The following is a 23,901-nucleotide window of genomic DNA, read 5'->3' on the forward strand; positions in this document are numbered from 1 at the left end:
AAAAGTACACAAATCAGGGTAAGCTTCACGCTAGCCGGCGTAAGCCGCTGACATCACAATCGGATTAATGATTGTTATGACATTCCCATTCCAGTCGTTACGTAATGAAATGTCGCATCAAGTAGGCAGTGAAATATCAAAGTCTGGTTTCACAGCAGGCAGTGCATGGTTTATGTACAGAATGAATACGCAACATTCGTATCTAGGTTAGTTTCGCGCATGCTCCAATCTCTTTGCCCTACAAGGTCGTCAGGTGAAGAAGCCGAAAGAAGAAGTTTAGCAAATATATAAAATAAATATGTTTTCACGATTTGTAAAGCCTCAAACTGTCACTGTCCTTCACAGTAGCGCCAAGAACTTCGGTACATCTGCGCAGGTAGATATCGGCTTAATGTAAATTGTATTACTTTAAGTTTTTTTTTTTCTTATTGGTTAGTCCCTTATACTGTAGAGTGCAAAGATCATTTGTGAAGTGATTGAAAACATTACTGATAATGTAGAAGTTGAAATATATTTGCGTAAAGTGATAGTGTAGAGAATTTCTATATTTATTTATTTTCAGAGGAATACAAAAGTCGCAGTATGTGGTGCGAGTGGTGGCATTGGACAGCCTCTTGCCTTGCTCCTTAAAGCATCTCCTTATGTGACAGAGTTGTCACTGTATGATATTGTACATACTCCCGGTGTTGCCGCTGATCTTAGCCACATTGAAACACCTGCCAAAGTGAAAGGGTATAATGGACCAGAACAGTTAAAGGTACCCATATTTTATTCAGTTGCAGAATATCATTATTTTAATGTCTTATATTTTTTCCATTTCTGCTGATGTGTTCGGTGTAGATAGTTGCTGGTGTTGTTCAGATTAGATAAGTATACCGGTATCTAATAAGGGTAGGGCATTATCTGTGTAATAATATGCATGGATGTTATTCTTATCTTTGATTTCAGCACCACTTAGCAGTGTCGAGATAACACCTGATAGTAATAGAAATTCCTCTAAAGTTTAATTAATTTTTAATTTTCCATCCTTCCTTATATTTTAAAATTTTTACCAGTTCATAACATGAGGAATGCCTGATATGAATGTACTTATTAAATCAAGGTGAGCCAAAAATGACGAGGGGTAAGCCAATTTTCTAATTCACCACTGCTTTATTATAGAGAAAAAATATATAAGTTATTTCCCATAAAATTCAAGCTATACCAGATAATGTCGGTTTTGGACAAGGAGGGATTGCTCTGTCGAGGTGGAAAGGGTAGTTGACAGGGAGGGGCAGCACTTTTCCTTACTAATTACAGAGAAAAGGTGAGCTTTCGTAGGTCAAATCCGTGGCAGGTTGCATTAGATTAGTTTAGGCTTGCATGTATTCACATTTGAAGGTGTACACGGGAATAACGATCAAGGTCCATTTTAGAAAGTTTCGAGAAAAACGAGTTTTAAAGTTTAAGCACTTAATACTTTGTTATGTGTGTATTTAATAGAAATTGACGTAGTGGAATGTCAAGAACGATTATTTCTTATTACTAGCTAGACCACATGATAGTACTTCCTTTCCACTATAAGATGGCATTAACTCAATTTCGATTTTTGATGGACCTTGATCGTTTTTCCTGTGTACCCTTCATTTGTCTAAGAATGTCGCTACTCCACCCAAACCCTTCTCCCACGTTATCCCATAGTGTCTTTGGTGGGGAGTCCTTGCTATCCAGCTTCCTTTTGTAACACTATTGTAAAGATTGACTGTAAGTAACATTTAAAAATTTCTTTGCAGAATGAAAAGTTACGTTTGTTTGGATCAAATTTCTGCTCATTTAAAGAAAAAAACTAAAATGTTTTCAATTAATTATTGTCATAATACACTACGCCCTTAAATTGACTGAGTATATCGGGAATTAAATCAATGGCCTTCCCAAAACACGTTATGAAATGTTTCATATAAAACAATTTTTATCTCTAAAAGGAAGAAAAACGAGCAAAATTGTATTAAACTTTCTCGTTTGAAATATGTCACAGAATAACCTCCTGAAATTACGGTTCATTCACTATAGCATTAGGAAGAAAAATGGTTCAAGAAAAGAGCCTGAGCCAGTGTTTAATCTTGTGACTATGGTGCCATGAATTCTGGCGAAACGAAGCAGTCATTCTCTGTAATGAAAGGTGCTACCATAAATGAATCTACCCATAGTAGGTTATGAAATTGTGCCTTCCTGAATCAACCATCACTTTGTTTTGAGTACAAAAATAATGGACAGTTGAATGCATCCAACAACACAAGCCGCCAGTGAGAATAACCATAACAAATCTGAATGTATACTATGATGATACATACGTTTTAAGATTAATCAGTGAAAGGACAATTAAAATACAGTATTTGCAATAGAGGTAGGCCCTATTTTGATTGAATAACGTATTTCGCACTCCTAGTTAAGGTTCATAGAATCTGTTTTACTGTTTTAGAAAACATGAAAATATAGTGCATATTTTCCATTTCATTTGGTTAGAATATCAGCATTTTATTGTCCTTCAGACACAGTTAAGTAGTTCCTTATGATGTTAGTTGATCATTTGCAGGGGCAAGTATTTATGGAGATTAATTTTATCATTTGTGTTTTTTAATATTGGTGTCAGTGGAGAATGTTGGAGATTGATTTGTACTCTTGGCGGAGATTAATGGAAATTTTGGAAAATACAATTATTTTGGAATTGGAGTATTAACTTAGTATGAATATTACTTTGCAAATAATTAACATTAAGGTTCGTTGTGTTCTGGTAAAGGTGCGGTATGGCTAATAGACAATATCTGTTGGATTGAGACAGTATTTAAAACACATTCATTAAAAACGAAAAAACTTGCAGCCCTCAAATTAACACTTTCAAATTATTAGTGAAATGTTGAATTCTCTGTCTTCTGAGTTCACTAATCTAATCAGAACACCTGGAATACCATGTAATGTAGCCTACTTGTGTGTGTGTGTGTGTATATATATATATATATATATATATATATATATATATATATATATATATATAACAAATTCAAGTGAAAAAAAATCCGAAAAAAGAATTCAGAATATGATATTCGCTATAAAACGACGCAATAATAATAATAATAATTCGCAAATGTGTTCATATTTCGCGATTGTATTAACCGGATATTATTAATCAGAATTACTTAATTCGTAAAGATTATTAAAAATCTATTGCATATTACGTCGTGATTTTCGCAATCTCCATAAATATCCGGCCCTGATCATTAGATATGTGGCCACACCAACTGGTTGTTTGTAATGCCTTTTGCAGTTACTTTATAGCAAGAGATATTGCAAGTTAGAGTTATATGTATGATCAATTCTCTATTCATTACAGGATTCTTTGAAAGGAGCAGAAGTTGTAATTATTCCAGCAGGAGTACCCCGGAAACCTGGAATGACCCGGGATGATCTATTCAATACCAATGCTTCCATTGTCCGTGACCTTGCCCAGGCCTGTGCCGAGGTGTGCCCCAAGGCACTTATTGGCATTATTTCCAATCCTGTAAGTGCTTCTAACTTTCTATGTTGGGTGTAGTGTAGACAAACTATTTGAAATGAAGTGTCTGTAGTGAACTAATGAGGTAAAATTTACTATCTTTGTAAAAATGAAACATTTTCAATAATAAAAATAGTAGACGATACACTGTTTTAAAGAAAATGTGGATGTTAACTAATTGACGGTTTTGTCAAAAGAAGGATACATATGCACAAATGACAAAGTGAGATATATTTACATCTTAAGATTGCTATTAATTCACATGTAGGATGTTACGGAAATTTTAAATGGGAACATAAACTAAATGAAAAATAAACGAAGTTTATCCTTTTCTGGAGTATGAGTAGCACTTCTCTTATTGTGCTTCTTTATTTATTTCCAAAATAAAACTGCAACTTTTCTGTCCTTTTCCATGTAATAATTTCAATGAACATTTTAATATGCATTTCAGTTCAAAATTCAATACAGAATACTTAAAACTGTGAAATGAAAAACTCGTGGAATATATACACTGCTGAATGAACATTTTAGTAGATATGAGAAACTATTATCTCTTCATTCTTCAAATCACAATACATTTTTAGCTTTCTTCTTACGTTGTTGATAGTTTTCTCTGCAAGAATCCTAAAGATTCTCAGCTAATTTTTTCATACAAGATGCAAAAATAATAAACATCTGTTTTCGGTTTGCGAAAGCTTATGCACTTTCTTCTAATTTGTGTGGTCTCTTATCTTGTGAAACTCTTTTCTCGGCAAATGAGTCATGATTAAGAACTTTGAATAACACACACATATCGTCGTTGTTCCTGCAATAACTCCTATGTGCAAAATATGAAATTTTTCAGTAAGAAAAAAAAAACACATTTATTCATCCTATGGCAGCTGTATATAGAAGACTGTGAATTCTTACATTTTCGAAACAAAGAAATATAATTACATATAGGAGAGTTTATTATTTGCTGTATCACTATTTAAGTTATTTAATAGAGCAAAAATCTTAAAATTGATAAATATGTCACATAGGAGTTATTGCAGGAACAATGACGATATAATTACTTGCGGCTTTTAAGGAATCTGGAGGTTCATTGCCACCCTCACATAACCCCACCATTGGTCCTTATCGTGTGCAAGATTAATCCAGTCTCTGTCATCATATCCCACCTTCCTCAAATCCATTTTAATATCCTCCCATCTATGTCTCGGCCTCTCCAAAGGTCTTTTTCCCTCTGGCCTCCCAACTACCACTGGTAATTTCATCACTATAGAATTTTGTTATTCTAGGTTTAATTTGTAATTCAGTAAATACAAAAATATTCTTTGTTCTTAACTTCTATGATAAATTGTCTAGTTTTCATTAATCAGGTAATCTTGTCGTACTTTAATTTTTATTGTAATTGTAAATTTAATATTAATTGTAATTTTATTCTTCATATTATAGCTGTAATCCCCAGGTAGAGGGGCAGAGAAGGCCTGATGGCCTTATCTCTACCAGGTTAAATAAATAAATACTAATACTAACACTCTAATATGCATTTCTGGATTTGCCCATACATGCTACATGCCCTGCCATCTCAAACATCTGGATATAATGTTCCTAATTATGTCAGGTGGAGAATACAATGCGTGCAGTTCTGTGTTGTGTAACTTTCTCCATTCTCCTGTAACTTCATCCTTCTTAGCCCCAAATATTTTCCTAAGAACCTTATTCTCAAACACCCGTAAGTTTTTTTGCTGGTTGATAGTACACAATATCAGGAAACAGAAATTTACCGAAGCTGCTTTCTTCTCTCTGACCCAGTTGTTGTGCTACCAAGAAGATGGTAGCATGCCTAATCAATCTCCATGTAAAATAAAACAAAGAAAATCGTCATGCGACATAACTATGTCGAGTACCTGTATCAGTGTTTCGTTGCACTAGAGAATTCCTGGTAAATCCACTCCAACTGTTCAATAATCCTGTGTGTATAAATTTCAGTAACATACTCTATTAACTGTACCATGCCGTGGCGTCGTGGTCTAAGGCATCATGCCTAGGACCCGCATTACGGAATGCGCACTGGTTCGAGTCCTTATGGGGGAAGAAATTTTCTCATGAAATTTCGGCCAGTGTATGGGACCGGTGTCCACCCAGCATTGTGATGCACTTGGGGAGCTATGATAGGTAGCGAAATTCGGTTGTGAAAGCAGCTATAATGGCTGGGGGGATTATTGTGCTAACCAAGCGATACCTCCATTTTGGTTGGATGATCATCCACCTCTACTTCGGCATGTGCACCTGAGGCCAGCAGCCCGCTGGTCGGTCTAGGCCCTTCACGAGCTGTAGTGCCACGGATTATTATTATTACTATTATTACTGTATTAACTTCCGAAGTAATGACTGCAGATTGGAGAGAAATAAAAAATTAAATTTGACAGTAAATAATAGATTTCCACTTGAACTGGTAAGAGATTTAACTTAAAAATTTCCACGAAATGTAAATGTTATTATCCTGGTAGTAACTTCATTACAAGTTGCTTTTTTATTAATGTCTTTCACATGTGTAGGCTAACAAAGATAAACATTTCTTTCGTTTTTAACGTTGTTACTTAAATATCATAGTGGCTCAGTGATAGTGCACTCGGCTTAAGGATTTTCTCCGGGTACTTTGGTTCTCCTGTGACATTCCAATAATTTTCCATCCTATTTTTATGAGTGTAATGTAGATGCACTGCCTGTGGTGCACTCTGGATAGTCTCTGACGAACTAAGTGGTCTATGCTTTTCAGTAGCAGCAAAATCTGTGAGCTATGTTCTTAGAGTTGGTGTGAATAGTGACAAGTTAAAGAGTCCTGCCATTGCACCATATAAACTTGCTGAAATATACAAGGATTAAATGCAAAGATTATTATCAGTCATAAATGTGTGATTTGTAAATTTTTAAAGACATATATGACAGTTATCTATTTTTCTTATTCTTATGGTTGAATTTGATTACATTTCTTGTTCATTTTGGTTTCAGGTGAACAGCACAGTGCCAATTGCTTCTGAAGTTTTTCAAAAGGCTGGTGTTTATGATCCAAACAGAATCTTTGGTGTTTCCACTCTTGATGTAGTTCGGGCTAACACGTTCGTGGCTGAAGCCAAGGTACATGGTGTTCACTATTTGGTTGTACAGACAGTTGTTATGCCAGCATTTTTAATTTGGGAGATAATTTTAGTCCCCACACTATTGGAATTGTTTTGGTAATAAATTTCTTTGTTACGTAGAAAGACACAAAAATAAACAAGAAGATAAAAATTATATTTAAGATTTAACGAATTCAAACCTGGATATTGTTGGTTTATGTACAGCAATAAGAGAAGCTGTGAAGTATTTAACAAGGAAAAGATGTGAACTAAATATAACAATAATTAAAGTAATGAGTACTTAGAAGATTGGAAATGTTCTGAGATAAATTTTAGCTGCACTTCAGATATTCATATTTTGTTCGGGAGGGAGACTGAAGAATGAGAGACTGCCATTTCAATTTTACCTAAATATTATGTGGTGTATTCATTGGAAATTTGAAAACATTAGGTTGTCTCATGGTTGATTTAGTTTAATTTCTATTTTGTCTCATAACTTTTGAGGATTGCTTGAATTTAACATTGAAGTCCTTGTTTTTACAAATTGAGAACCTTTTATTAGTAATGAACTTAACTGCAAAATATTGAGTTTATTGCTAGATAATATTATTGCCTTTGTAATTTATTGAGATCATTTCGATCCCAACATTTAAAACAAGAGAACGGCTTTTATAAAGAATTTTATTTTGTGTAAATCACAGTACTTTTGTAAATAAGTTAACAACTTACAAACATACGACATCCATTTATAAAAATGTACTTAGAAAATATGTAGTGTATACTTATTTCTGTCTGTGATTTGATATATACGAATATTTTACTCAGGAATATCACCCATCATTTTGTCTCTTAACCAAAATTAGCAGTAAACGGACCTCTAATTTCATGATTATATAGACGTAAAATATTTTTTGCTTGCTGATTATTTCTGTAACCAAAAGGAATGACGTACTTATTAATGTAGAAAAATTCATATTCCTTAGATGTTTTCTCCATTAAACACATACTATACTTGCATATTTGAAATTGACTCTACGGTACTTTTCACAATTGCAGAACATTATTAATATCGGTAAGATATTCCTGAGTCCACTGCTGTGGAGTAACAGTTAGCCTTCTTGATTGTCAGCACTAGGAACAGAAAAGTAGAAAGAGGAGGAAGGAAAGTGAAATGAACCCCTAGGCCTCGAATGCTTTAATACCATCGGGGTCAAAGAAAGTAAGAGGACTGGATAGGAAAGGGTAAAGAGGGAATTAGGTATTGAATAGAGAAAAATTATACCAAATTCGGTCATTAACTCATCAAACTGACCAGTGCTAATTGATGACTAGTCCCTCCCTTTAGTTCAGCTTGTAAAATTATGCTTACTATAGTCCCGTCACTCTAATCTCCGGCAGCCAATCGCGTTGCAGGTCGGCTACATTTAAAGGTGTGCGTCTTGTGATTCGCTGATTCATTTCTTAAGGCTCGATAAATACTTAATATAATCGCCCGCCATTTTAGCTCTTTCGTTGGCGTTCACAGAAAGCACACGAAGACATTTGCTGCTCAGTTATTTGCTGAATTACATTGCGTTTGATTTATTATCATAGGAGCTACGACATGATAATGTTTAACGGTCTGACAAATACATTCCTCGTATGATAGCTCGGCTACATAAGAACAAAAAGGCGAACGAGACTATCTACCTAGACTTTATAGAGCCTTCACTTTCTAAGACGTAAGCAAAGAGGCGGAGTCACACCGGAAATAACAGCGTCGGGACTATAACAGCTGCACCACGGGAAGGTAGGGATGGGACATTGGGTATTTATCCAGGTTGGTTCCTTAAAGCCTTCAATGGGAAGGATTAATGGCTCTCCCCCCTGTATTCGACAAATACCCATTTTCATAATGTTACTTATAAGAATTTCATTTTTCTCTAAAAACAGAACTTGGACCCAACAAAAGTGAACGTCCCTGTGGTTGGCGGACATTCTGGCGTCACTATCATCCCTCTGATTTCTCAGGCAAAACCCACTGTAGAATTTAACAAGGACAAACTGAAGGCTCTCACAGAGAGGATACAGGTAGAGTATATTTATAGCATAAGTTGAAGAAAGATGCACAGAGAGAGAGGGAGCGGAAGGGGGGGGGTGGTTGTGTGAGTAACTGTATGTGTGTGTGTTTTTTTATTGTAATATTGATATGATAGTCATTACCTGGTACACACAGAATTTGCATATTTAACACGTAATTATTAATTTATGTTGACATATTAATTTCGCCTTTTTATGCTTTAGATATTTACTGGCATCAATACTTTGTTTGAAAAATACCAAGGAACAAATGCAGAGTTGTTTCTATGATATATGCATAGCATCCTCTTATATATTATCAGTTTTACTAATAAACCGTGTATAGTTTTTATACGAGACTTATGCAGAGTTGAGACAGAAAACGTTACTAATAAACCATGAATAAGCTATGGACGTATAAACAGTCTGTAACTATACAATGGGAATTGCTTTGCAGTAGTTATATACACGAAACCCCTTGTTTAAGCGTTGTATATAGCGAAAAAATGGCCATCCCTCTAACAGCTGTTCGTATCGACTCATTTTATGATGATGGTTGCTTTGTAACCACAGAAGAACAAACCAAAAATCATAGAATTATTAGAATAATATTGCTGTAGCTTGTACTCTTAGACCAAAATGTAGTGTGGTAATCGATTAGAGCCAGTTGTACTATCGATATTTAACATGCCACACTAGAGCGCTCTACCGGATGCAATAGAGAACCTCAGATATTCTATTACCTTTCGTAACGAAGTAATGACGAAACTATGACGTAGCTGTGTAACAGTTACACTGTTATACACGACATATGTAGTGATTATTAGTAAGGAATTTACACACAGTGTATAAACGAGCTACTCATTGTATAAGACAGTTAAACGTCTGTATATAGAGTTTTTATTAGTAAGACCGTGTGTATATAAGTAGCTGTTTAGGAGGCATGTACGAAATATCAGAAAAAGAAAATTAACACCTTATTAAAGAAAGAAAATAAAATACTCTGAAGTTCTTAACTATATTTTTAGTAGTGCTGCACTGCAAGGCAAGTGTTGGCTCTTGTCATTCTCCAGTCAAGCATAAGACTAACTGTAACACCCCTTAAGGTGTCATATCTCTGAAGGTACGGTCACATGTCGCTACTTTTGCAGCGATGCAGTACAAAAAACTGCGCAACTCTCGTACTGAGACGTGTGAACAACGGTGAAACCCGAAAAGTAGCGGCTGCCGAACCTGCTGTTCGCTACTTTTTCATGCTGTACACAGCTTAAAAGTAGCGACGTGTGAACAGGGTTGCAGCTGCAGCATTTTTCATATCGGTTTTGTTGAAACTTTTGCTGCGGTTGCGACCAGTGTTGCCACCCAAATGTGCTAATGATACTTTTATTGTTTGGATGTATTTTAATGTTATATGTGATGAAAATAAATTATTTGTAACAGTTATTAAATGCACAACACAGTCTGAGCATATTTGCTGACGATATAATTCACTTTTTTAATTTTCTATAGCGTAGTTTCAAACAGGAGGGTTGCCAACATTGATTACATGGATATGCTGTTAGTTATCATTTAAGTATATAGGCGTTTTTAAAAGCTTTATAGTAAACATAATGCCAATTTCTGAATATTAGTTGGGACAGAAAATCAAATAATAGATAAGTAAGCTTTCGTATGAGTTTATTAATAATTCGAACATAACCACAAAATGTATATTGAGAAGTCAACACGGAGATGGAAACCTGCAGCATGACTGCGGGTGCAAAAGTGTGCAAACAGACTTGCAACCTCCAGTTGCAACTTTTGCTGCACTCGGGTTGCGCAGCACGAAAAGTAGCGTGCAGCGTGCTACTTTCGGCTTATGTGTGAACACGACACGCAACTTTTGCAGCTGCAGTACAAAAGTTGAGCAGCAAGAGTAGCGACGTGCGACCGTACCTTAATGAACTGTTTGAGGACTGTGGTGCATTGATAGGGAAAGCGTTAGATCAAAAAAGAATTTGTAACTCTCTAAATCAACAAAGGATTTTTGACATTGTTACTATATGGGTATATGTGATTTTCTGTTTGGATGAACCTCAGTTTGATCTTTAATATTATGTTTTACAGGAAGCCGGCACTGAAGTAGTGAAGGCAAAAGCAGGTGCTGGCTCAGCCACACTGTCTATGGCATTTGCTGGAGCTCGTTTTGGAATAGCTTTATGCAAGGCCTTGAAAGGAGAACCCAACGTCATTGAATGTGCATTTGTCCGCTCAAATATCACAGAAGCCAAATATTTCTCCACACCCCTGCTTCTTGGAGTAAGTAAACATACTTGTGTCATTAGTTGGGTAGTTCACGGCAAACAAAGTCTGGATAGTGCAGGACCTGTTAAGACATGTATGTATGTATTTATTCACACTGCAAATGGGTATATACCTGGTGGCAGTGGTAACTACAGTCCGAGTCACCGTTTTTGGCGTGTGAAATAAGTAATGGGAAAGATTAATGCGAGTGTTTTACATTTGCCACAGTCAGTCTGACAACTGTGTTTGGCAAATGGCTGATGTGACGTGTACAGGATAGGGTACGATTCTCAGCTGCACTAGCAACATGCTCACAAACTGGGCACTATATATATATATATATATATATATATAGGACACACGCCAAAAACGCTGGCGCCAGCTGTAATTACACTCAATAATGACAATTAATAATAAACACAACTAATAAAAAACAATAATTAATAATAATAATAATAATAATAATAATAATAACAAGGAGCATCGTATATTAAATGAAGCATGGTCACTTAAAATAACATTTAAAGTAAATCTAATTTGTATCTTAACCCTAAGTTCGAACTAAGACCCACGATTGTGACAGGTTTATACCTGCACAAGTAAGTTACCTTTCGGCACTACACTTATTTCGCTGTCAACTCACTCACTGCACTGATTCTATCCTGATTTCACTAACACTTCTAACCATTTCACTGTTCAAATACTTTGCACAGCCACTTCACTGACACCAACACACTTCACTTACACAATAGACTTCACTGACACAACACACTTCCTCACTGATAGAACACTTCAAATAACAAGATATCAATTACACCCTTTAAATAGTGTGTATAATATACTACCGTCTATTAGTAAAGTCCTTAAGCCTATTTTTTAAATACATTTTTGGTTATTGGTAAAGCAGCGTTTGGTCACAGAATTCTACATTATGATGTGCTGAATGGGCGGTAGCATTGTCATAATGGAGCTATCAGTCACCACCTGCCACAGTTGTGACAAACAGCATTTTGTAGCTGATCGAAAACTTTTAGATAGAACCCATTTCTCAGTTGTTGATTTGACCATGAAGTCATCCTTTATGATTGCTGCAGCTTATAGGGGATAACAAGTATGGACACTTCACGTCGATATCTTTGATGTAGCATGACTGATTTTAATAACCTTCAAACCAGCTTGAGCGTGAGATTCTGCTTTTTCCCTAGAGTTGGTGCTGACATCACACCAGCTAGCAGTCGACAGAGCGGAAATATAAAGCATACGAGCTATTCCATCTCAAATCGACTGAAATATACAGAAAATTGACCTTACAATTTCTAAATACAATGAAACTTCTTTTGTACTTAGAGAACTGTGATACAATGCTTTATGCAAAGTTTGAGGCATCAGAACTTCATAATGTTTAAATTTAAAATATTTAAATTTATCGTATTTTCATAAAATTAGCAACTTTAAACTGTTGTAGCTCCGAAATCCTTTCACCCAATGATCAAAATCATGGTTTATTTTGATGCTGAGAAATTAAAGTTTATATTGACATATAAACAGATTTTCTTACTTTTTATGGAAATGGAAAAATTTAGATTTTTCCTCATTAAGACGCCTTTGGCTAGGAAAAAATATTTTAAAAATGTATAGTTAGATTCCACTTTGAAAGTACAAATAAACGCATATTTTTTATTGATGGTATGTTGATAAGAAAGTATTGAAAATATCAAATAAAGAAAATAAATAGTACGCGCGATAACTAACCAGCTGACTGTGAGACGGGAGATAGCCGAGACAAGCAAGGCCAGGAGACAAACATGTAATGTGTCGTCTAGCAGTCATGGCTGTGCTAGCTTTATCACAGTTTTCATAAACACAGGAGTAAAATGACGCCCAACGCTCGCTTATCTTCAGCTCTCGGCCAGTGCATGCAGTACTGCGCCATGTGAAAATAATCTATTTAATACCCTCGAAACTTATTGTCGTACCACTAAGCAAACAATACCGAATCCCTCTTAATAATGCAAGGTTTTTTTCTCAGTATTTTTTTACATTTTTTACAAATGGCCAAAAAGCCTAAAAGCAAGTAAAATCAGATTATCTGTCTCTCTGTGTACAATAAAAATAAGGATTACTTCTTAACATAACCTACCAAATGTCAGCTTCAAAATGAGCTCTCGTTCAATGTTCTGCAGTAAATGGTTCCAGAGTTCTGAGCGCTGAAAGATGCTTGGTTTTATAAAATACGCTAAATTTGTCGCTCAATAATACAAAAACTGTTTGACTTTCGATAGCATATTTTTGAAAATGCACTCTCCTCAGCACCTTGTATAAATAGGGAAAAAATTAGAGTATAAAAAAATGCGAGGTTTTTTACTGATTGATTTCATATGGAATAGCCCATACAATTAATACGTCTAGATACATTATGTACTCGAAATAAATTGGACCGATGAAATAATAAATCGGTCATTATCTGTAATGTCTACACTTAAGATTTCCTTTGGAGTGAGAGTTGAGACATTGACCCCATCAACAATTAAAATATGTAATGATTTGATAGCGCTGAAAATGGAAAACAAAACTCCTATGAGAAGTAAAACCATATGTGTATGTACTGTATGCAATTTTTTTTTTTTTTTTTTTTTAATTTTACTTGTTGGTTATTTAACGATGCTGTATCAACTACGAGGTTATGTAGCGTCGATGGGATTGGTGATAGCAAGATGAGGCCGAGGATACACCATAGATTACGTGACATTTGCCATATGGTTGGGATAAACCTCAGAAAAAACCCAAGCGGGAATCGAACCCCCGCCCGAACCCAACTCCTGATCGGCAGGCAAGCACCTTAGCTACGCCGGTGGTTGTATACAAATATTAAACCAATTTGATACATAATTTTATAATGTACATTATTTTATAATATCATTTATTATATATAAAACATAAAAATTATTACTACAGCTAGTTTTATCGCTCAGAAATAAGGAAAAGCTGTTAACTTGAATTTATTGAAAGCAAAGCCGTTACTGAATTATGCAACAAGGTACAGTACGATTATTTAGTCCTGACAGTCGCCGGAGATGTGTACCTAGGTCAGGCGAGTCCATTTAGTTACTCCAAGGGGTGTTTGGGTTATTCACTTGCTTGCCTTCGAAGCGATCGGATGTCATGCGTTCGATAGAGCGGTATGTTTCCAGTACAATTAAGCTGTACTGCATTCCTTCACCGACCGCTCGCCCTTATCTCTACTTCGGAACTCTCCTCACTCCTCCTATTACTTCCCCTCTTTTACGTCGCTGAGCTGCCAGGACTAAATAATCGGTCTGTAGGTGATGTTTGGATCCTGTGTCTCAACTTTTATATTCAATTATATCAAGGAACTCTTGCGTGTGCTCGATTACACTAACCTCTAGCCCTTAAAAGTGGAAGTAAACACCGACGAAGCACATGAACACAGAAAAACAGAACAGGAAAATTCGCTCAGTGCCCATTCTATACAATCTCTATTTGCTGGTTGCTGAGTCAAAGCCTGATGTTCTCTTGTTTTACAAATTGTCAAAGCCTGCTAATTTCTAAACATAGTCCACTGATTAAGTTATTTCTTCATTGTTTTTATACATAGGTTTCTCCCTATGTCCTATAACTGGAAAAACCTACGGTATATAATATATTGTGTAATTGAATTTTACTATGTCTGAACATATTTATCACTGTATTTTACACATTAGACATAGAAACCGCGAAAAGATAAAGTATCCTAAATTTTATTCTTAGCCCTGTTTGAAGAAGTCGGAAATAACGGTCTATTTTACATTCTTTTTTATGGAGAGGGAAAAATAGAAAGACCACTACTTCGAAATCAATGGTTTTATCCATTCTAGGACTGAAAATGACCTTACATTTGAACAGTTGGTGCACAGTAAAAGTAGCAACACTGTTTCAACATTTGAAAATATACGTGGTACAGTCATTAAGTTCTAATACTTAGCGCATAGTGGCGTTGTGGTGCACTATAGCGCATAGCTGGCGCCATGGTATGATACCTTGTCAGTTAGTCTCTCGACCCAACAAGAGACAGTTGAGTGCATGCACTGTAAGCAGAACTACAGTCTTTGTTGTGATGGTGATTTGAATGCGCACGTCGGAACCCGAGATGTCACAGTTAGAGTAACGGGCAAACATCAAGTTCTGCCAGAAATTAGGCAAAACTGCTGGCAAAACGTTTCAAATGATGCAGCAAGTGTGGACGCAGTGAGTCGCAGTGTTGTGTTTAGGTGGCACCGACGTTTTTTGCAAGGAAGAGACAGTTTGGAAGATGATGTGCGTACTGGTCGGCCACAAACAATTCGAACTGAACGCAAGATCCAAGAAGTTGCAACGTTGGTGCATGCTAACCGCTCCCAATCGGTAGACGATATCGCAGCAACAGTAGGGGGTCAGCCATGGTACTTGCTACAAAATTCTGTCTGATGACCTGAACATGTCTCGTGTTACCCCAGTGTGCCACGAATCCTGTCGCAAGACCAACGTGATGATCGCATGACGATTTGTGGTGACCTCATCAGTAGTGCTGACGATGATCTGACGTTTCTCAACCGGATAATAACTGGAGACGAAACTTGGTGTTTCCTTTACGATCCGCAACTGAAACGACAATCCGCCACCTGGAAAACGCCGTCATCACCACCACAGAAAAAACTACGACAAGACAGGTCAAAAGGCAAGGTGATGCTTGAACTGTTTTTTGATTCAAATGGAATTGTTCACATGGAATTCATCCCAGAAGGTGCAACTGTGAACAAAACCCGCTACAAAGAGATCCTTGGCCGTTTACGAGATTCAATTCGCTGTAAGCGACCTGAGCTATGGCGTACAAAGAATTGGCTGTTGCTACATGACAACGCCCCTGCACATCGCTCTGTCCTTGTCCAAGAGGAACTTGCAAGACAACAGGTGACAGTTCTTCCACACCCTCCGTACTCACCTGATCTCTCACCATGCGATTTTTTTCTCTTTCCTCGCATGAAAGCAACCCTACGTGGGCGTAGATTTCATTCTTCCGAAGAGGTCATGACTGCCACAAGAGAAGCCATACGGGACCTTCCTGCCAACATCTTTCAACGGTGCTTCCAGCAGCTATACCAATGTTGGCAAACATGCATAACGGCCAACGGAGACTATTTGAGGGAGGATGTGGTTCTGTTTAAATGTACGCTGTGTTATGCGGCATCTTGTGATACATCCAGATTCTTGTGGGAGCCTACCCTCCAGGCATCAAGTCTTAGAACTTAATGACTGTACCGCGTATATCCCAGTCCTGTTTTTTCTCAAATACTGTAGTTGAAATGATAGAGCTTTGAGAATTCTGAACAAGTTCATCTCCAAAATTGTTTTCCGGTTCTATTTTGTTACTAACAAATAACAGCACAGCATTTTGGTACAGAATTTCTGTTGCAACATCTTTTTTGTAAAGTAATAGAAATTTGTTTTCTAGAGTAGCATATGCCCTTCGTCTTCCTGATTCAGTTGGAAGAGAGTCTGTGGAAAGAGACAATAAAAGAGCACCTTGGAGTTTAGCTATTAGTAACATCATCTGAAACCACCTCATCCAGACAATAACTTTTAGGCAGCACTTTCTTCATTGGCTCCTTATACTCAGTGTTTGGTAATGGTGAGGAAGCTTCTGTTCCACATATATAAAAACATAGTTCGTTAAAGTACTAGCCAACATTTCAACTCCCTCCTCATCTTCAGAATTGTTGATTGACAACCACATGATACGTAATTTAAAACACAACAGGCCACCAAAGAGGCACACTGGAAACACACTGATCTCTGCTTGTGTACTCCACTGTGCAATACCAAATAGGACAAAAAATTTCAGAGCTGTTCTGGATGGAGTGGCAGGAACAAAACATTGTGACAGATGGGGGTGGGAGGGTGGTTAAGGTAGTCTTTAAATGACTGTGCAGGTGTACTATAGTTCATAATTTACTCTTTCGCAACCTATTTTAGTGTAGTATCGAGAGAAGAGTTTGTTATAGGGAGTCTCATAGTAATCGTAATGGAGAATTTTATAGTTGTTAAGTGTATCTTAAAACAAAGGGAATTTTACATTACTTACTTACTGGCTTTTAAGGAACCCGAAGGTTCATTGCTGCCCTCACATAAGCCCGCCATTGGTCCCTATCTTGAGCAAGTTTAATCCATTCTCTATCATCATATGCCACCTCTCTCAAATCCATTTTAATATTATCTTCCCATCTACTCTCGGTCTCCCTAAAGGTCTTTTTCCCTCCGGCCTTCCAACTAACACTCTATATGCATTTCTGTATTCGCCCATACGTGCTACATTCTCTGCCCATCTCATACGTCTGGATTTAATGTCCCTAATTATGTCAGGTGAAGAATACAATGCGTGCAGTTCTGTGTTGTGTAACTTTCTCCATTCTCCTGTAACTTCATCCCTCTTAGCCCCAAATATTTTCCTAAGCACCTTATTCTCAAACACCCTTAACCTATGTTCCTCTCTCAAAGTGAGAGTCCAAGTTTCACAACCATAAGGAACAACCGGTAATATAACTGTTTTATAAATTCTAACTTTCAGATTTTTCGACAGCAGACTGGATGATAAAAGCTTCTCAACCGAATAATAACAGGCATTTCCCATATTTATTCTGTGTTTCCGAGGCTTATTTGAAGGATTTGTAACAAGCTGTTTTTTATGGTGATGGGTTGTTAGCCCTTCGCCCAACCCCCAAGCTGGAGGACCACCCCTCATCAGCTGTCCGCGACTGCTTATTCAATATATTCACAGCTACCCTCCATATCTGGAGGCCGTCTCCTCGATCCGCAAATTTTACATTACATTATTGAAATTAATGTTGGGTCTGCAATATGTTAAGTTATAAGCAGCATTATTGTTATCGTTGTATGGAGATTTCACTGCATTTGGATCTATTCTTTAAAACTTACAGTTTGGTGTGGACTTCATTAATTTGTCGCATTTTCACGTCACTGTCTCCTCTTGTAATCAATTTTATTATTATTATTATTATTATGATCATCATCAACATCATTATCATTATTCTTATTATTGGGTCGTGTTTATGGGTTGTAAGACAATCTAACAGCGATCTTACTTAAAAGGGTGATAGTGATGAAAATTGAGCTCTTACCAGTCTTCATATTACAGAGTGGGATGAACATGTGGCATCATGGATGTCATTTGCGTAGCATTGTTTTGTTTGGAAACAGTACAATCATAGCAAATATAAATAGTGTGGTCACTTGGCTAGCACATCTGGTCTGCTACAGACAAGTGCTAGAACATCTTCCCATAATTATTCAGTACATTAGTTAGTGTTTCATTTAAAATTGTATTATATTCTTCCATGCTTCATAATTTTCGTAGGATTTATGTTAATTTCTTTATTTTAAAGGACTACTGTATTATTTAAATACTGGGATAACATGCACACACATGTATTCAGTATTCTTATTGAAGGACATCAACTTATTTACATCATACCTTATAATTGCTGCAGCATCTAATATAAAACTAACATGCCTTTTGAATAAAAATTCTATTGACACTCGAAAATTTGAATTACAGTTCATAACAAATTGGTATAGCGCATTTAATAAGTTTAATCTTATTACTAACTCTAAATCCAGTTTTATTTTTTGGCACAAAACAGCACTAAATTTTTTAATAAATAGCAGTATCAGCCTTGCACATAGGCTCAATTTACTGCCTGTTTCTTAAAGGCAGACCACTGTGTTTCATGTTATCAATGTAAAGAAATAATTTTTTCTTTTATGTGTAATTTGAAAAACTGCTAAATCCCTGTATCATTACTTACTTACAAATGGCTTTTAAGGAACCCGAAGGTTCATTGCCGCCCTCACATAAGCCTGCCATTGGTCCATATCCTGTGCCACCTCCCTCAAATCCATTTTAATATTATCTTCCCATCTACGTCTTGGCCTCCCCAAAGGTCTTTTTCCCTCCGGTCTCCCAACTAACACTCTATATGCATTTCTGGATTCGCCCATACGTGCTACATGTCCTGCCCATCTCAAACGTCTGGATTTAATGTTCCTGATTATGTCAGGTGAAGAATACAATGCGTGCAGTTCTGCATTGTGTAACTTTCTCCATTCTCCTGTAACTTCATCTCTCTTAGCCCCAAATATTTTCCTAAGCACCTTATTCTCAAACACCCTTAACCTATGTTCCTCGCTCAGAGTGAGAGTCCAAGTTTCACAACCATATAGAACAACCGGTAATATAACTGTTTTATAAATTCTAACTTTCAGATTTTTTGACAGCAGACTAGATGATAAAAGCTTCTCAACCGAATAATAACACACATTTCCCATATTTATTCTGCGTTTAATTTCCTCCCGAGTGTCATTTATATTCGTTACTGTTGCTCCAAGATATTTGAATTTTTCCACCCCTTCGAAGGATAAATCTCCAATTTTTATATTCCATTTCTTACAATATTCTCGTCACGAGACATAATCATATACTTTGTCTTTTTGGGATTTACTTCCAAACCGATCGCTTTACTTGCTTCAAGTAAAATTTCCGTGTTTTCCCTAATCATTTGAGTGTTTTCTCCTAACAAATTCATGTCATCCGCATAGACAAGAAGCTGATGTAACCCGCTCAATTCCAAACCCTGCCTGTTATCCTGAACTTTCCTAATGGCATATTCTAGAGCGAAGTTAAAAAGTAAAGGTGATAGTGCATTTCCCTGCTTTAGCCCGCAGTGAATTGGAAAAGCATCAGATAGAAACTAACCTATATGGACTCTGCCGTATGTTAATCCCTGTATCAACCATAATAAATTTTATTTTTGTCTCGGTAAAAATAATAACTTACCTAATATCTTCTGTGCCTAGCAAAAAAAAAAAACCCACTAAATTGGCGACACTCATCATTCAGCATCAGTCCCGTTTCTTTCTAATGCAACTAAACACCATTAAAAACCCGTCCATGGAATCTTTGAATTGACACTGAAAATACAAGTAAAAATTACTTATACTCATTACTGTGCGTAACTTCACATTCTTATGCAGCTAAAGCATAAAGACGTAGGGAGAGGAGGAACTAAGAAGAAAGGCACCGAACATATGTAAGGAAAGGGAAAGATTGAACTAACGCAAAGAGAGCTTCGGTTACAGAGACTCGGCAAACATGAACTGAACATACCAGTTTGCAATGGGTTTGGTTATTTTAGTTTACGTGCTTCACTTCCATGTACTGTTGTGATGCCTATGGAGTAGGGCGAAGTTTTTTATTCTTATTAATAAGACTAAACATTCACAAAAATGTACGTTTAAATAAATAAAACAAAATATATGAAATATGTTCAAAGTATTGACTAGTATTGTGCAATGTTCAACATGAGAGAGGAAATCAAGACATTACAAACTTCTTTTTTTTCCACATGAAAGACTAATCACAGATATGTGCTCTAATCATTAAGAGGTTTAAAATAGTGTCCTGCAATGTTCGAACATGAGACAGACAACCAAGATATTATAAACTTCGTCTTATTTCTTATGAAAAACTAATTGCAAGATCTATGCTAAAATTCTTATAACAGATAAAACATGTAGAATAAAGGACAGCGAATATTTTTATAACAAAGGTGGAACAAACACGACAGGCCTTCTTCTGCAGAATGAACATCAATTTAATGTGTTCGAACACTAGAAACAGACTGATCAGGTAGAAATGACAAACACTGTTATGGCGTGACTGCGTATTCAGCCTTGGAATTTCCCGGGTCATTTAATGGAAACTGGGAGGGGGTTGATGGAGTTTGAAAGCTATCGGAATCTTACCTTTATTTATGCTCTGGGTGCTCTGGGCATAATATCCATCCCCTTTTAATAAAAGAAGGCAATTTCATTTTCTGATGTTTTGATGCTATCCATCATAATGAAAATGTTTCTGAGAACATAAGGCAACCCTTTGACAGTGGAGGTTTACAAATAACAGTAGAGTAGTGTGCCTGAGAAAGGTAACCTTTCGAGAGTGGAGTGAGGCAAGATCGTCACACATTGCCTGGATTTATAGTACAGCTCATTGTCTTGGAATCACTAATCCTTTGACTAAAGGAGTAAGAAACTTAGAATGTTGTTCTCTACACATTTTTTCAATTTGATATAAGAAGGTCTGACTTCAAACAAGAATTTGCCAGGATACAACTCTTGTAACTAATTTTTAAGGTTCATTATAACCGAAGCAAGGGTTCACTATAAACGGAAATATTAATGTACTTTTTAATGTATGCGGGTCAGGACCAACGATTTAGGTTACTATAGCCGAATGTTCACTATATCCAGAGTTGACTGTAATAGGATGTCAAAAAGCATATATTCATAGTTTTCTGCCCAAGGGCAGATCTTTCACTGCAAACCCAGCATTCTCCAATCTTCACTAATTTCCACCTTCCTCTTAGTGTCCGCACACAATCCATGCATCTTAATGTTGCTATCATCTGATATCTTCTTCTGCCCTCAACTTTTCTCCCGTTCACTATTCCTTCCAGTGCATCCAGTCACTTTCTTTTTCTCTTCCTTTTCATTTTCAGTATTATTCTTTCTTTACCCACTCTTTCTAGCACAGCTTCATTTATTATTCTGTTTGTGCATTTCACACATTCCATTGTTTTACATATCCACATTTCAAATGCTTCTAGTCATTTCTCTTCACTTCGTTGTAATGTCCATGCACATAAATATGTTATAATGCTATGGTTTGCCGTCTCAGCATGCTATTAATATTTGATGGAACAATTAACAAATAAGATAGAATTTCAATTTTAGTAAAATGTGTACAATATTTCTTGGAAAAAGGAAGTTATGTTTTGTAGTTTATTTTCCATTTTCTTAGATGTAATCATTCTCTTCTGTTGTGTACAGCCCAATGGAATCCAGAAAAATTTGGGTCTTGGAAAACTGTCCGACTTTGAAAATGAATTACTGGTGGCTGCTATCCCAGAATTGAAGAAAAATATTCAAAAAGGAGAAGACTTCGTTAACAAGAAGTGAAATGGGAAAGAATTAAAAGAGACTCTGTAGAAAGAAAGCACATATTATTGCTATCAATCAAACCTCAAGAAAGTGTGATTTGCAACATTGGAATTGTAAGGATGGCTTGATCATGTAGATATATATTTACGGAAGCATTTGTCATAGTTTAAATTGGAGACAAACACGAATTTGTATATTATTGTACAAAATATTGAAACTTGTGTAACTAATATGTTTATAACATAATAACTGCATAAGTAATTAAAGGTCGAACTGTTAATACCCGTCCTTTCTCTAAGCATTCCTTAATCCCTAGTAGCGCTGTCTCTCGAGACTTTTTGAAAATGACATTTTCAAACACGAAGTTCAGAATAAACTTTGTCAGTATAAAAGAAATCACAAAGAAGGATCTTAAAACATAGACAGACTCATCAACTTGAACAGAGAAAATATATATGTACACATGGTGTGGAATCTTTTCAGAGAGCTGGTGAAAAAATATATATGTAAATTGTGAGAATGTTGTAAAAGTAAGACAACTGAAGGAGCCGAGTTTGACCCACCTCACACTCTATATCATCTTTTCTAGATTTCCAGTTCTTGACCTGTAAGGCTGGGTAACTTTCGGTGCTGGACCCCGGACTCATTTCACCGGCATTATCACCTTCATATCATTCAGACGCTAAATAACCTAGATATTGATACAGCGTCGTAAAATAACCCAATAAAATAAAATAAATTGACCTGTAAGATTCTTTTGTTATAGTAATTGAAAACTGTATTGATCACTGCTAATAAAATTTAATAATTTTCGTCTGCTACTGAAGAATTGCAGTTGACCACGAGAGTCCAGAATACAAATGAATTGTGCAAAATTTATATAGTTTAAACATTGAATTTAACAATTTTATAATATTAAATTAGATATATAAAACTTTCAATTTCTGAAAAAAAAAGATACAGTAAAATCCTTCGTATCCGGCACCCAAATAACTAAGGGCAATACCAAAACAATGGCACTTTTGGCTAGGTCAAAAACAAAAAATAGTCAATCATGTGAAAGAGAAGAGTCTGACGAAGGTGTGGATGGCTTTCGTAGATCGCACATCACTGTTCACGCATGAAAACATAAACAAAAAAACCTGTTGTGTCCCTGGTGTAGAGGGTAGCATCGGTACTTGTCACTTGGACCTTGCGAACAATGCGCAGAGATATCTTTCAATTTAAAACTTGAACTCACCCATTTCGAAGGAGTGTTGGAGGAGTCTAAATACGAAAGTGTGAAATTTTCTGTTCCTACAGTGTGTAAAAATTTCATTCGAGTGATGGATAGTATCATGGTTATTACCATTAAGCACTGCTGTTGCACAATGGATTCCTTGAAACTCAAGCAAAATGTTCTTACGCTCAATTCATCGAATGCTACTTCATAGTCTTTATAGTTGCGACATTGGCTACACTGCTCTTCACGTCACATGACCGCCATTTAAATTGTCATAAGGTTACGAAAACTTTTAGTATTTTTTTTACACTATTATGTATTATGAATTGATGAATGTACATTACCGTATTCAGTACTAAGTATAAACATTGTACGTGTTTCAAAACTTTATTTTTAATTATCTATATGAAAATTACTCAATTTCAACACGGAAAAAAATGTTTGTGTAGTACATTGTGTCTTTACATAACCTATAAAGGTATTTTCCAATTATCCGGCATTGGCTTTGTCCGACAGTTCCCGGATACGAAGAATTCTACTAATATTGAATAATATAAAATAAGTTAACGAGAATAGTTTAAAATATTGATTAATTTGAATAGTATAAATGATGGTGAAGAATCCCTAAGAAATAACATCAATATTTATTTCTCGCA

The 23,901-nt window shown here is 36.1% G+C and overlaps 1 protein-coding gene across 1 annotated transcript; it reads left to right on the top strand.

Moving 5' to 3' along the window:
- The first annotated feature begins 93 nt into the window (after positions 1-93).
- Positions 94-22,303, top strand: Mdh2 (malate dehydrogenase 2). The gene is made up of 7 exons (XM_069827995.1): positions 94-376; positions 563-757; positions 3,368-3,535; positions 6,527-6,652; positions 8,566-8,703; positions 10,798-10,989; positions 21,913-22,303. The coding sequence occupies exons 1-7, from the start codon at positions 299-301 to the stop codon at positions 22,039-22,041; spliced, it is 1,026 nt and encodes a 341-aa protein (XP_069684096.1). The 5' UTR covers positions 94-298; the 3' UTR covers positions 22,042-22,303.
- Positions 22,304-23,901: the final 1,598 nt, after the last annotated feature.

Source organism: Periplaneta americana, chromosome 6 (genome assembly GCF_040183065.1).
Source record: "Periplaneta americana isolate PAMFEO1 chromosome 6, P.americana_PAMFEO1_priV1, whole genome shotgun sequence".
Classification (NCBI taxonomy): Eukaryota; Metazoa; Arthropoda; class Insecta; order Blattodea; family Blattidae; genus Periplaneta; species Periplaneta americana.

Bases quoted from the DNA above. Each gene is read 5' to 3' on its own strand.
- Mdh2 (XM_069827995.1), top strand. From the start codon at position 299: ATGTTTTCACGATTTGTAAAGCCTCAAACTGTCACTGTCCTTCACAGT. The intron at 6,653-8,565 runs GTACATGGTGTT...CTCTAAAAACAG, and splicing joins CGTTCGTGGCTGAAGCCAAG to AACTTGGACCCAACAAAAGT. The intron at 8,704-10,797 runs GTAGAGTATATT...TATGTTTTACAG, and splicing joins CTCTCACAGAGAGGATACAG to GAAGCCGGCACTGAAGTAGT.